Source organism: Vanacampus margaritifer, chromosome 20 (genome assembly GCF_051991255.1).
Source record: "Vanacampus margaritifer isolate UIUO_Vmar chromosome 20, RoL_Vmar_1.0, whole genome shotgun sequence".
NCBI lineage: Eukaryota > Metazoa > Chordata > Actinopteri > Syngnathiformes > Syngnathidae > Vanacampus > Vanacampus margaritifer.
In genome coordinates, this window is record NC_135451.1 from 14,496,544 (window position 1) to 14,511,918 (window position 15,375).

At 40.4% G+C, this 15,375-nt stretch overlaps 1 protein-coding gene across 5 annotated transcripts in view; it reads right to left on the reverse strand.

Annotated features, from left to right (window-relative positions):
- The window catches only part of eya1 (EYA transcriptional coactivator and phosphatase 1), a 53,944-nt gene that overhangs the window by 22,094 nt on the left and 16,475 nt on the right, over nt 1–15,375 (reverse strand). For 4 of the 5 annotated variants that reach the window (XM_077554700.1, XM_077554698.1, XM_077554702.1 and 1 more), the window contains 8 exons: nt 13,972–14,049; nt 12,357–12,423; nt 11,929–12,074; nt 10,955–11,092; nt 4,666–4,748; nt 4,115–4,301; nt 3,066–3,208; nt 1,771–1,854 (listed from right to left, as the gene is read on the reverse strand). In XM_077554700.1, coding sequence (XP_077410826.1) covers nt 1,771–1,854; nt 3,066–3,208; nt 4,115–4,301; nt 4,666–4,748; nt 10,955–11,092; nt 11,929–12,074; nt 12,357–12,423; nt 13,972–14,049 — 926 coding nt within the window. The remainder of the gene's footprint in view (nt 1–1,770; nt 1,855–3,065; nt 3,209–4,114; nt 4,302–4,665; nt 4,749–10,954; nt 11,093–11,928; nt 12,075–12,356; nt 12,424–13,971; nt 14,050–15,375) is intronic. The other variant, XM_077554699.1, reaches the window with a different exon arrangement.

Consider the following 15,375-nt stretch of genomic DNA (forward strand, 5'->3'; position numbering starts at 1 on the left):
CTGCGTAAAATCCACAATGCTGCAATTTTTCTGGATTTCTACGTGAAAAAAAGCGCCTGCCCTTATCGGAATGTGGATGATTAACATTGGAAGCCGTATAAGAAAGGATGACCGCAAAAGCAAACCATGAGAATACGATTCTGCTTTCCTTCACCCCACCCAAAAACAGTTTGTTTAGAAAGTTTAAATTTAGAGAGGCAATTTAAATGGAATAATAAATAGCCCAGCGTGGAAAAGTAAACGTTTCATCTTATGAGCACGCACAGGAAAAATAACCGTGTGTTTGTTACGATGTATATACAGAACTTGTATTCCAATTTACTTTGAAATTCTTTTCTGGATTTCCTTCCTGGACGATTTGAGAAAGTGCTTAATTAAAATGACAGTGTGCTCATTTGGGGCGAGAGAAAGAACGCTTAAGTGTATCAGGAGATATCCTGTGTGCAACTGTTGCGAGCCCACCCCCCCCTTGTGAGCCGTGCCCCCCCGGCTTGCCACGCACCACTTCGACAGCTGCAGGCAAATACTTGCCAAGCCTCGTTGGAGCTATTAAAAAAAGAAGCAATTATCTGCACAGTGAGATCTCCTTACCACGTGCTGAACTGCTGACACTGTCTATTTCCCAATGCCGATCAGGAGTTTTTCGTCGTGGTCTTTGGTCTTAGAGCCGAATAAACCACGTGAATGCACGATATTGGGTTCGGGGGTTAGCCCCTGGTGGGGATTTTTGTTTTAATTCAAACCAGTTTTAAATGAAATTTGGTAGGCATGTCTATTATAAGTAGACCTACAAAAAAGTCTCAAGAACCCGTGACCTATAAGACACAGGAAGTCTGCCATTTTGGTTTAAAATGGCCATTTTTTTCTCTCATTGATTTAAACACAAACATATGCATCTGGTCCGGATCACGGGTCTCAGGAACGTCATTTTGACTTTTTGATCATTCCGCTCCCACTGCCAGTTACACTTAGCAAAATGAAATTTGCTAGGTATGTCTATCACAAGTAAAACAAACAAAAAAGTCTCAAAAATCAATATCCCAAAAGACACAATACTTCTGCCATTTTGGTTTGAAATGGCCACTTTGGATTCATATCTAGAAATAGACCGATATGTTTTTTTCAGGGCCGATAGCGATTATTAGTAGTCAAGGGGACCGATAACTGATATTTGGAGCCGATATTCAATTTCAGTAAAAGGGAGAAAATATGGCCATCAACAATTTTTAAAATACTTTGTTCGAATGTCCTAAAGTATATGTTTATTGAACAACTTTTCAGATTTGCAAAAAAAAAATGTTTTTCTTTTAATCTTAGACAATTGTGATCTATGTTTTAAAATTTGAACAAAAAATTCTGGAATTTCCCAGGGTCATCAGTATGTAATAAAAACTAAATGAAAACCTAATTCACAAGTAAATATCATAGTTTAAGAAAAAAAGAAAAAAAAAGAAAAAAGACCGATATTCGTCAAAAAGCCAAATATCGGCGTCGATAATCGGCCTGGCTGATAACTGGTCTATCCCCAGTAATATCTGCCATTTCCAGGGACTGCTCAAAGATGAACTTGTTCTTCGCCCGATTGCTACCAAAACTAAAGAGCTTAAATAAACAAGGTCAGAGCCAGATTAAAACTCTTGTAAAGATTTTGTGAACGTCCCCTATTGCCAAAAATGTATCGCTAGCCCCTGATGTTCCAATTTCCTTCCCTTCCTAGCCACTTGCCCACACCTTAGCCATATTTGATTTCTGCATCAAAACCTTACTCACCCGTCCATATCTGTTGGCGTAGGAGCCCGTGAGCAAGGAATGGAAAACGATGATTGTTTCATCCAGATCCCAGATGAATACTCGCTGGAGGAGGAGGGACACAAAAACAGAAGAGGAAAAGAGTCAAAATCGATGCAGCGCTCTGTCGTTGCTGCAAGGTGATCCCGCTGGTCAATAGGCCAGGAGCGTGTACTCGCGCACCGTAGGGACCGCGGTCCATTTGCTCGCGGCGGCCACCGCGACCGTCCCCGCCACCCCTCCACTCCTTAGCCCTTTGCATTAGAGCGATCGATAGGTCCAAACTAATTAACTAGATATGTTAACATGCGATGATGTCAGCGCCTTAAAGGTTGTTTGCTTAAAATCCAGCTTAACGAAGCCGGCATCTTCTACATTTGCCACACTACAGAATAGTGCTGTTAACAAACCTGACAAACTATAATGATTTAAAAACAATGCCAAATTTACAAAATCATGAGGAGCATTAGCCACCTGCTAGCACGCAAGCTAACATTCTTATGACCTGCTAATAACTAACTAAATTGCGCCTGATGCACAACTGATTCAAACAAAGGCACTGACAACTGTGCTGAAAAGGACTCAGTGATCCAAGCTGCCTCTTTGGAATTATTTTTTTTTTTTCATCTTCTCGGACATCAGAGAGGGGAGGCTGAGCAGTTACACTGAGGCGGAGGATGGAGGGAGCAAGACAAAAGTGACACTGCAAACACTTTCGCATTTTGCTCTGTCGATGTCCCAAAAAAAAAGTGCCAACAATTTGGCCCAAGGACAACATGAATAGCCCGCGGGTCTGTTCTAAAAATAGCTCACAAATGATGGGACACTCTAACTTACTAAAGAAGAATTAAAACAGACAAAAAAAAAAAATCAGTATTTTATTTAAAACAAAATAGATTGTATTCAATGAAAAAAAAACTATTTTACCCAAATGTTAAAAAAATTATAATTTTAGAGCTGGAAAAATTCACGGTTATCATACCATCAGAATCCAATTTTGCTTAGGTACAAGTGTGGGAAAACGTTTGTCAGCCCTAGTATGATTCACCTCACCTTAATCACCCCCCTGATTGCTTAGTAATGAGACGAGAACTTAATATAAGCTATGCGTGAGTCACGATTCCACAACCCGTCAATTATTCATGTCTGGTTAAGGAAGCATTTCTTATAATGAATTAATGCCCATCGTGCGTTAAAGGCAAAGTGTCAGCCCATACACTAAGTGGATTAAGGTCCCGCGAGGGCGTCTGTCGCCAAGGTAGCGAGCTCACCCCTACCTCAAGGTCGGAGTCGGGCGGCGGTGACGGGTTGTTGTTCCTCCGGCCCCGGCCACGTGACTTTCCATCCGAGGCCCGGCGCAATCGATCCGAATCTGAATCTTTAATGGGGGTTGATGGACTGTGGATGGTACTGTACTCCGCTGGAAGGAAGACGGATGATGAAAAGAAATGACGCTCGGCTCTTTGCAAGGACGTTTGTCTTAATGCAAGGCGGAAAAGGACTCAGGACGCTGCTAGCTTCTATTAGCAGCGGTACATGACGACATGGACAAAAAGGCACACCAGCAGGAAGTTAACTGGATGCTAACTTGACGATTGCTAGCGACCCATGTAGTCAGTAGCAATATTTCTTAACACCTCTTTTTGTTTTTAATTGATTTTAATTGACAGTAAATTCCAAAAAAGAAAACAAAACAAACCTAAAACATTTCATATTATAATAACACTCCATTACGAGTAAGTCATGCTAACTCAGCTTTTTCGCAGTGCCAATGCTAGCTTATTATTGCTAGCGATGCTAATCTGTGAAAGACAACTACTATACTCACTTGGAGCCAATTTTAACTTAAAGAGGAAGTCAACTTTTAAACATTTCTTGGCAATAATATGTTATATGTGATCTCATTAGTCTAAACAGGACATTCGGATTAATATTACATTTGTGGAATGAGTTATGAAGCAAAATCCAGACGTTTTTAATCTATCTCAGGGGGCGGCCATTTTGCCACTTGCTGCCGACTCAAGATGACATCACGGTTGCTCAGGGCTCAAGCAACGACCAATCACAGCTCACCTGTTTTCTGAAGCGGAGTTGTGATTGATTGCTACCTGAGCCCTGAGCAAACTGTGATGTCATCTTCAGTCGACAGCAAGTGGCAAAATGGCCGCCTTCTGATATTGATAAAAACTGCTGGATTTTGCTGCTTAAATCATATTCCACTAACACAATATTAACCACAATATCGCATTTCGATTATTGGGGTTGCATAAAACAAATTATTGGCGAGAATTTTTGAGGGTGTTGACGTCTGGACCGAGTCTCCCACCTGCGGGATTTTCCGTGATGGCCTGGCTGGTGATGACGGCCGGGGGTTCTTGTAAGGTGTAGGTGGTGGTGGTGGAGGGCGTGCCGGGGCTGGTGTTGTTGCTCGTCATGTAGGGCGACGTGTATGGCGAGCTGTTGTAATACTGAGCGTACTGAGTCTGGCCGAAGGCGGGATAGCCCGGGTACTCCTGTGAAGAGATGCATAATTAGAGGAAAACTGGCAACATTTTAGTTTTTTTTTTTTTTTTTTTTTTTTGTTAGCGTAACGTGAGATATGCCCTTCATCATTATTGCTACTTCACCGCACAGATTCCAAAAAACATAAAACGCAAACATATGTCAGCTCTGTCCCACATCTGGACGAGCATCCCTCGCCACAAGACATATGTGAGAGGCGGTACAGCAGGTAATCCGGCTGACAAGGCGTGCGACATCCAGAGTGATTTATGCTCAAATGCGTCACGGGTGAAATGTAACATGGTGAAAGTCCGGTGTTCCAATCGATCAGCACTAGGATGATAAAAAAAAATTATAATTTGCTGACAGTCGTACCTGTTGCGTGCTGTTGAAGCCTGTCGAGTTCGTCAGGGAGTTGTTTCCGCCGTATAATCCTGATGTTGTTGTGAAAGTACCGCCTAGGAAGAGGAAAATGTCAGAATTTTGAGTTACAAAAAAAACCAGACTTTGACTTTATTTCATACAGAATAAAAAATCAGTGCGTTCATTTTGAGTTTATTTAAAGTGCCACAATTTTTTTTTACGCGTGATTAATGACCACGGGATAGCCTGTACTGAGGGAATTCCCGTCGCAATGCAGCAGACACGTCCACGTCAAAATTTAGCAGTAATAAATTTAATAATAATAATGCAAATATTTGTGGACACTGGGATCAAGTTGTATTTTACAATTTAAAAAATATATGCAGAATTTCACAAGTTACTTCATGTTAAAGATTAGATAGCGTTAATATGAAAAGAAAAATGCACCGAGCTGTCACCAACGTCTTACAAATGCAATTATGCCATCTAGTGGCAGAAAATCACCTCAATACAAATCAATATCATACTCGTTTTTTTTTTTTTTTTTACAGTACAGGACATCTTTTTAATTTTAACTCAATTTTATGAATTATTCTGAAATGACTGCATCAATGACAAAGTGTTAACAAGAGGATGAAAACTTGGAAAAATTATTGTACATTTAGAACAGATAAAATTATGCGATTAATTGTTAAACTATTGAATTCATGCGATTAATTACGATGAAAAATTTTTAATCGCCTGACACCCCTAGAAAATAGCACGGTGTAGTCGAAATGTTCATTTCGATGAAATACACAAGTCTCAGGAAAGATCCACTTTGGGGTTTCTACTAATTTTAGTCATTTTTCCAGAGCCGTGCTGGGGGGTGGCGGGGGGCTCAGGTTGTTACAAGTTTGGCTCCCTTAAGGACAACCCTTGAAAAGCCACCTTATCTTTCTCCTCTTCCTCCCTTTATCACTGCCTGAATCGGGCCTGATGAATGACAGTAGTAGGGGGGGTGGGTGATAAGGGGGGGTGCGCCTCTCCGAAGCAAATCCCGCAAGTAGCACAAGAGGTCGGTTGTGCGGGAGCTACTGAAGGGTAACGTCCGGGGTGAAAGACTGAGGAAAGGTGGGTCGGGTGGTGTGCGCGGGTCGGGGTGGGGGGGGGGGGGGGTTTCTGACATCCTGCCGGAATGAATATGTATGTTTCTCTTTTCACTCACTCACTCAAAGGATGATCCCTCCTGGGTAATTAAGTCATTCAAAGGGGGGCTGATAGCATCTAATGGCTTAATAATATACACAGCATGACTTATTAGAGGAACGGAGGGCGCCTCTAGGCTGGGGCCGTCGCTCCGCGTTTCAGCTGCGCTCCATCTGCTGGAGTAAGACGTCCCGTAAAATGGATGCCGACGCGTGATTTGTGCGCGTATTAAAAAAGCTACAATCTTTCCGTTATTAGGATGGCAGAGTTCTAACGGACAGAAAGTATGGTTTTGATACTCAATGATATTAATTTCAGATGTAGAACACAAACAGGAGGCCCCCCCTCTGAGAGCGGAAACTCTCAGACTCAGTCTCATCGTCAATAATAAAGTTCTCCAACAAAGATAAACTTGATGTCCTCTTGACAATTCACTGCTCGTATTGTTTGATTTACAGTTAAGCTCAAAATGATTGCAGATCTTGCTTTTTTCAGTAAGATAAAAGCATTAAAATTCCATATGAACATATTAATTTATTGCATGTCTTTGCGTTCATCATCGTGATGTTTTCTTAAATATTATGTTTAGCCCTAATATAATTATAAATTATATTCTAACCTAAAAAGGCAAAATTTTAATACTTGTTTGAATATTTGAAATAAAACATTTTTTTCAAATAAAAAAAAAAGAAGAAGAGGAAAATAATTTGTTTTAAAATATGTATATAATAAATGTATATATATTTTAGAGCATCAAGATTTGGCCATCTATTGTATTATTCTTTTTAAAAATGTATTTATATGACATTTAAAAAAAAAGATAAAATTTATTATACATTATGTTCAGCCCTAATATAGTTATATAATAACCTAAAAAGGCAACATTTTAATTCTTGTTTGAATATTTAAAATTAAATATTTTGTTTAAAAAACATACATGTATTTATTTTATTTATTTTTAACTTTAGAGCACTCAAAATTGGCCAGCATGTGAAGAGATTTTATGTGTTGCGTCAGAGATTTATTTTCTATTTTTCCTTTTTAACATTTATTCATATGACATTTCAAAAGCTACAAAAAAATTTGTATGAGGGAAAAAGTGTAATTTGGGAAAGCTGTCTTAAACCCCACAATGCCAAAGACTTTTTTTCCCCCCTGTTCTTTCATTGTTTGCATTTAAAAAGAGGAAAATACTGGCAGTCCTATCATAAACACCCAGTGACCAGTTGGATGGAGATAAATACACCGTCCTGTCCCTAATGGGTGCATAATTACACCTTTGCGCCCCCCCCCCCCCGACCCACCCCGCCCCAGCGACAAACAAAAGGGAGTTCCTTTCAAGCTGTGAGCATCAGGGCCCTCCCACACCGTGACAAACGTGAAGCAGCTTTTCAGAAGGCAGTCAAAAGACGAAGCAAGCGAAAAGGAAGTATGTGGCGAAAAATGGACACAATGCGCTTCTCTGTTGAGAAACAAACGCCTCCGACTCGTCGCGCGCAGATGATTTGTGAAACTTCCCCTCTCACCCGTGGAGCGTTTTCACCTTCTTTTCATCCCCCCGGCCTCTACCGGTTATTTTACATCTGTCTGCCTTGTTTGGTTTCTCAAGGGCCGTGAGGGGGAATTAGATTTTTTTTCCCCCCCTTTCTTTTTCTGGTTCCAAAGTTCAAAACGGAGTGAAAGTCTGACAGAACAATCAGAGGCTCAGGCAAAGAAGAGCACGACAACAAATTAGCCCGAAGCGCAGTTCAATCGGTCATAAAAGTGCTGGCTGGCGGGGGTTCGGAGGCTTTCTTGGCGGAGGAGCCACATAAAAGCCGAGGGGACCCCGGCGGCCCTGGCGAGAATGGAGGCGTGCTGTTCGAGAGCGGCCGCGCTGGTTATGATCGGCGGGCTTGCGGTTCCCCGGGGGGCATGTTTTCGCTCCCTCCCTCTGTCCTGCTCCAGTTAGTTCACTCAGTCACTCAAGTGCAGACATCAGGACTCCCCCCACTGGCCCCCTCCCGCCCGCCCGCCTGCCTGCCTTCTGGCCCCACAATTGGAAGTCCATTTGCTTTGCTTGATCAGTCTCCTCGCCACGGGCTATGTCTATCATCAACGCACAATATTTGTAGCAGAAGTTTGGATGCCCCACTTGGGAATAAGCTATCAAGTCCAGATGGACTCTCCTCTTTTTTTTTTTTTTTTTCTGGCTTGCCGGAATGCTGCAATCGAATTATTCACATAATTAGCATCTGCTCAATCCTTCTCTCGACCTGTGTTACTTCCAAATTGTCACACTGTACTGTGGACTGGTTGCTTTCATGTTCTGTTCTTTCTTCATTGCATTACTTATGCATTTATTTAGCTTTATTTTTATTAAAAAATGTAGATGTGCTCTAAATGGTTCTTGACTTTTTTTAGACTTAAATTTTAGGTGGAAAATACATTAGTTGGTTCTGTCATTTTTAGAAATGTATTTTCTTCTGTCAATTAATTTATTTAAATACATTAAAAAAAATACTAGTTTAACCATTTTTGTCAATTTGTATCCATTTATTTTTCAAAATAAAAAAGTCCCTTAAAAAAAAATACAAGATTAGTTCCTTTCATGTTCTTTAGTTAATTACTTATGTATTTAGTTAGTTTCATTTTTAGGTTTTCATCATTTCTGTCATGTAAATGTTGTCGTTTTAGTTCCTGTCATTTTTTAAATTAAATTGTAATTAAATTAAATTAATAATTTAAGTGTTTAAATTGTAATTTTATTTTAAATTACTGTCATTTATTTTTGAAAAACATTTTTAGGGATCATTTTTTTTTAAATTTTAATTCATTTTTTGATTTTTAAAATGAAAAATACTTTTAATCACATTTTTTCTATTCTAAACCAAAATATATACACATATCTGGTTTCGCAATCCAAAATAAATGTTAAGATGAAAAATTTGATAATAACTGTCAATTATCAAATATTTACACAGATAGTATACCTAGTTTGGTCATTTATTTTTGGATTATTTTTCTTTTACCAAACATAACCAACTATAATGTTTAATGGTTATTTCATCCAATGATGTATCTGCAGTCTGAGTGAATGGAGTCACATGAGCCCTCTTGAGGTGATTGAATCTCAAGTGTTTATAGGTCACAAAAACAGATTTGTCTGAAGAAAAAAAAAAAGATGGTGTTAGTGGATAGTCATTAATTACTGCATTACTATCGATGCTGTTCTTGTCACAATCTGGCCTATTTTTCTGTGACAGGCCACGGGACGCAACGCCATCCACTGCCACGCGAGTCGACGTACACGAACGCCTTTGTGCCCGTTACGATTCGGCGCAGCCACGCAAAGCTCCGTGGCATCGGATATGAAAGAGAGGCGCAGAAACATTCATCTAATCGTCTGCCGCCTTGACAGCTGGTCACAAGCTGGTGGAGGAATATGGGTGGTGGTGGTGGGGGGGGGGGGGGATCACATGTAGAACTTGTGAACATGTGGACTTTGGTTTGGTTGTTGGAAACCTGGATAAGATCATTTGAATAACCTTCCAAGCTTCTGGTTTTGTCTGATTGTGTCCTGGAGAAGAAAGAGAGCTAGAATGGTGTATGTAAAACTTAAAGCTACGTAAGAATCCATCAGTGGACACCCTGGATGGATTAATAGTCCAGTTAGCGCCACTGGCCCAAAATTCTGTCAATTAACACCTTCAAGCTACTCCAGGGATCCACGTTGAGGTAAAAAGAACAAAGCGCATCATACTGAGAAGACAAATGGACACATAATGCTGTCATCGTGACTTAAACCACTCCCCCTCCACCCTTCTCCTTTTTTTCAGGCTTTCTGGTTTTTGGTCCGGAGCCACGGGGAGGAAAAAAAAAAAAAAAGGCTTCGGCGTGCCACATCTGTGGCTGAGCTGCTGGCGTTATTTACTGTTGGATATTCTGTAGGATTCTGCCACAAGGGAGCGAGAGAGAAAAGAGAGCGGAATGCGGCGAGCTAAATGGCCGACGCAGGTGGAACTTTTGCGGCTCCGGCGGGGGGGGAAAGCGTTAGAAGCCTTGTTCGTGCAACAGCTCATCTTTATTAGCTTCAAGGCTATAAATCGTCACAGCCCCAAACGCTTAAACAAATACAAATATGATCACAGGGAGAGAAAAACAAAGGCTGGGGAGTTGGGGTGCCTCCTAAGTGCCGGGCCATTTTCCTCCCCCATCTTGTGTTGATTTTTTTTTTTTTTTTTTTAAGAGGGAGGAGGATTCATGACGACCGCCCGGATTGGTCGTGTTGTGAATTCGCTTGGTGTTTAAATCAAAGGCAGGAAGGTATTTTGCCCGCTTAGGAGCGACGTCGGGTCATCTCATTTGGATGATAGACGATAACGCTGATGTTGGAAGAAGTGAAAACAATACTCAAATTGGCCCGCTTTGAGTATCCAAAATCATCTTTTCCCATTGAAATCAACATAAATACCATTAATCCATTCCAGCCTCCCAAAAATAATTTTGATGAGAAAAATAGCACGCTATACTTTTGTGCTTTTATAAAAAAAAATCTACAGTAATGACATAATTGAATTATTTCGGCTCTTACCATCTTATCACAGACTATAAAGAATATATCAGTGGATTTAAGGATTATGTTTCCCATTAACTCTTTGACTGCCAGACGTTTTCAGAAAAGGGATGCCGTGGGTGCCAGCCGATTTAAGCATTTTGACTGATCTTTCAAGGTCCACAGAAAATTATGTGTTTGGACTATGGAAACACACATACTACCAAATGAAAGATTGGACTCTCATCTTTCATCAGAAAAAAAAAGTTTGTTTCTACCTTATTCCGTTTTTCAGTAATCAACAATAGAAAATGGTTAGTTTCACCTCTGTTTTGAAACAAACGTATTTTAACGTCTTTGGCACTCCTCCATAGGATTTTACTAAACGTTATTTAACGTTTTTGGCAGTCAAATAGTTAAGTGTTAGCATTAGCATTAAGCTAGCAGACTAAAGCCCAGGTATATGGTTGTTTGGAATTAAAAAGCAAAATTGCTCACTATTTGCCAAAGTGATCAGCCGAATGGCTCTTATCTCCAGACAGTACAACTAAAAAACACCAAGAAGTGAGACATCCTCACCCTGCATTTGGTAGCTGTACGGCGCCTGTCCCGTCTGCGGCGTGCTGAAGCCCGAGCCGTAGCCGAGGAAGCCCGTCTGGCCCGGCGACTGCGACTGGCTCAGGCCGCTTTCCGTCTTGATGCCTGCCCACAATGGACCTAAATCAGTTAGCGACATAAGATCGGTTTGACGCTCTTTACAAGAGTCAAGAGTCACAGGTTTGAAATTACAGCAAGAGCGGGGGGGCCGAGGCCGATCACAATGGCCCCCGGCGCTGATTTGTTTACAGATTCCTTGTAGCGATCTTGTACTGCTGTAGAACAATTTATGGGGGGGGGGGGGCTACTTCAGGTTACACTCACTATTATCTGCAGCTTCATGGGACACTATGATTTAAGACCACTTTAGTCAAATTATAAGACCCCTGACGCGTTGAATAAATGGGACCACTCGGAGTTACTGTTAAAGGTATGGGCTCAATAAAATGTCACAATATTTTAATAATAAAAATAATAATAATACAAATTAAAAAACAAAAAAAACCAAATAAATAAATAAAATAAAATGTATATATTAAAAGTGTTTACACCACATATTAGCAGATTTCAGGAAGTCAGATTGAAGCAAATTTGAGACCTTTATGAAACCAATTTTGAACAAAGACCTCTTTTATTCACTCAATTTAAGCAAGGATACAGTCTCGATATTTTCAGAAATTTTGCAATACTATTTTTTTTTTTAAGTACTGCATATAAAACAGGATACAGGATAAAGGAAGCCAATCAAACGTTACACTTTCTATGGATCTTCAGACACAAAGACGATCAGCAACTTCACCTCCAGAAAACATGCAGGCAACAAACAACAACTCAGCAAATTTGCTGCTGTTACAGTGGAAATTTCAAGAACGTCTTGACCTCCGCAAATGCAAGCTTATGCAGCAGTATAACTCAATTGTACAAATTGCAGACAACGCTGAGATGCCGCTTCTTACCGTAGGCCGGGATGCCGTAGGGCTGGCCAGGCTGGGGGTAGCTGGCGTAAGCTGTGGCCTGCTGCATTCCTGTGGTGTACTGCGTCTGCCCGTACGCGGCCATATTTTGAGACGAAGGGGTCGGAAGAATATGCGGATACGTCCTGCTGTTTGAACGGATGAAAGAACAACATAAAAATGAGGGGTGGGGAAAATGCGGTCCGCCCCTCCCCAAAAAAACTAAACCGGCCGCATAAAAATTTGATCATATCGTCGACAACGATGAGAAATTACGACACAAGCTGCAGACATCCAGGCAAACAAAGCCGCTTGGAACTTGGCGATCCGGCAGGAGGATCTAATTAAAGGTCCAAATGAAGTCGGACGCTGCTTATTTTTATTTTAGTTTTTTTTTTTTTTTTTGAGGAACAAGTAAAAAGGGGCCTTACTTGGAAGGGTAAATCTGCGGGGAGAACTGGTGCGTTTGTCTTGGGCTGAAGCCACTGCTTCCAATAGCTGAGGAGGAGAATTAAGAGAGAGAGACAAGAGCACGTTTAAACACTCAGAAGCAAGGCAAATATTAGTTTTTGCCAACAGAACCCCCAGATTCCGAAGAACCGGTAATTACGCCCGCATTACTCTGTTTATTTCGTTGACCTTCCTTAAGGTTGAGAAGTTGGATCATAATAATGGAGCAAAAATAATCAGGTAGGCAGGATCGTTTTTTTGTGCTGACTCATTTATTGTCATGACAACCGCTGGAATAAACATACAGCTGAAGTAGGCCGTCAAAGCCACAACCACAATACACGATTATACGATCCCACAGGGTTGTTAACTTTGCTCACCAAAAATGTTTTATTTTATTTTATTTTAAAGAAGACTCATCATCTCTTTTGGTTGCAGTTGTTTTATTTGCCTGGAAAACAAATGCTCTCATTAGCATTAAAATGAAAATCCCTTGTACAAACGATCCATCCATTATCTGAATTGAACTTATTTAAGTTGTAAATACTTTTTGGGGACCAGTAAATAAAAATCAAAAGATTGAGGATCATCATCTTTTGTTATGATTGTAGTTGTTTTGCTCTAAATCAAACTGCATTGTAAAAAAAATTACAAATAAAAATAATAAAATTAAATTAAAAAACAATGTTTTAATCCACAAGACTTTTTTTTTGGGGGGGGGGGGGAGAAAAAATATAAATCCATATTTTCAACTGTAGGGGAAAATGTAGAAAATACTGTTTGGGGGCCATTAAATAAAAAAATCTAATAAAAAAAAAGAAGAAAAATTCATAAATAAATAAAAAAAAGATTGAGATTCATCATCTTTTGTTATGTTTGTAGTTGTTTTGCTGCACAAGACTCCCAAAAAATATATATGAAAAAAAAATCTATATTTCCAACTGTAGGGAAAAATATTAAGCCATTGATGAATTCCTGAATTAATATAAAAGCCAGTTTATTTCTCAACTTCAATTAGAGGTGTTAACTTAGAAAGCACTTTGACTTGGCAGTCTTATAAATGCTCACCACGACAACGTCACAAAATTCTACCAGACAAAAACTTGAGCACGTAAGTCATGAATTAGATTATAAATAATGCACACACAAAAATCTGTGATAATGAAACAAAATTGCATTCTACTACATTGTGACATGTTATGCATGTTGAGACCTCCAAAATGCGATTCACTCTTTTCGAATGAATTTAAAAAAAAAAATTGATTCTAACAGGGCCTTCACACTGCTTTATGCTCCCTATTCCACTGGAGGTTATTAATTCCATCTTTCACCGACATGGGAACTGACCCAGTGAACAGACACACACAAACACAAACACACCCATATGAGCGCAGCATATACATAAAAAAAAAAAAAAAATGCTGTCAAAGGCAAAGAGTCATGTTCTTAAACACACACTTTATTGGCAAGGACGCTTCCTGAGGTCCGGCTTATCAGTCACTCATCTACGAGCTCATCACTCACTAATCGCTTTTCCGCATATAAACACACACACACACACACACACACACACGCACACACAAACTTGCTACGCACCTGATCCGGAGAAGCTGTCGAGAGAGGTGTCTGCTACTGAGGTGACTAAGTCGCTGCTGCTCATTGGCTCGCTTTTAACTATGAAGCATAACAAAAAAATAATCATAAAAAAAACTCCACTAAGCCACAAAATAAGACAAGTAATTTCTAAAGAAATATGGAAAAATTAGGGGTTTTATGGTTGTTTTATGTGCATCTGCTTTTGCGGATTAAGGTTAGTTTTGTTTTAACCTGCATGCCATGATCTTTCGCATTGTTTTGATTTAGATTTGATTGTTTCGTGTTATGTCTTGTTTTGCCATGTCTCTTGTTCACATCTTGTCAACTCAATAGGTTTTCATTTCCAATTGTTCTCGTCAGCCCCGTTCCCTCGTCTCAACCAATCAGCACCCTCCCACAGCGCTTCATTGCGTCAATTTGGGGGCTTACGGTAGTCTTATTTTAACCTGTGCATTTTTAAGCGCTCTTATTTTAACTTTGGAGGGTTTGACAGTAGTCTTCTTTTAATCTGAGGCCTGCGTTGTAAATCCGGCCTTTGAGACACCTCATCTATGTAAAAATCTCATACAAGCAGGCTAATACAACTCTAAATCAATGCTTTAAAAACGCTGGCGAATGATTCATGTGACGTGCGGCGGGATTTGTTTTCGCGATGACAACCAAGTATAACTGAACTGTCAGGAAAAGGCGCTGGTGTATAAATTCATCTTTATGCGTAGCGACCGGTTCTTGACCTTGGCTCCATTACCGAGCTCACTGATAGATGCGTAAAGAACAATTTCACAGCTACCTGACAGCTCAGGAATCTTTGAAATCATTCCATCTCCCCACCCCATTTGAGGAGTAGGGGGGGGGAAACAAATTGACAATGTGGGCAAGGCGGTCATGCTCCGCGGAAATGAAGAAGCCATCGGCTGTCATGTCGTACATGTTTTTTTTCCCGCTGTGCTTGTTCAGCTCGGAAACATGCTGACAAGTGGCGATACTGTGTGAGAACACGCGGGCGGGGAAGGAGGGGGGGGGGGGGTTAAAAATAACGCTGGTGTGCATGCATAAACTAGCACACAGTCACAAAAACATTGCATGAACAAATGAAAAGCAAATGTTTTCAATTCAAAAGCCACCAATTGGTTCACTGCAAACCATGCTGGCATGACACCATTTAAACACCACGGAGGGCCGGAATGAAAGGTACAATAGTTGAATTTGGGATGTCTTCTTGCAAGTATTGTCCTTTCATTGCATTGCAAACAAAGTAGACAAACCTGAGGCGGACTGCGAGTTAGAACCTAACAACCAGTCTGCGGTGGTGAGCATTGTGATGCTGTCACCTATGAGGGGGGGGGGAGAAAGCGGCAAAAAAAACAAAAACAAAAAAAGGACACGTGACATGAGTCCTGTCCA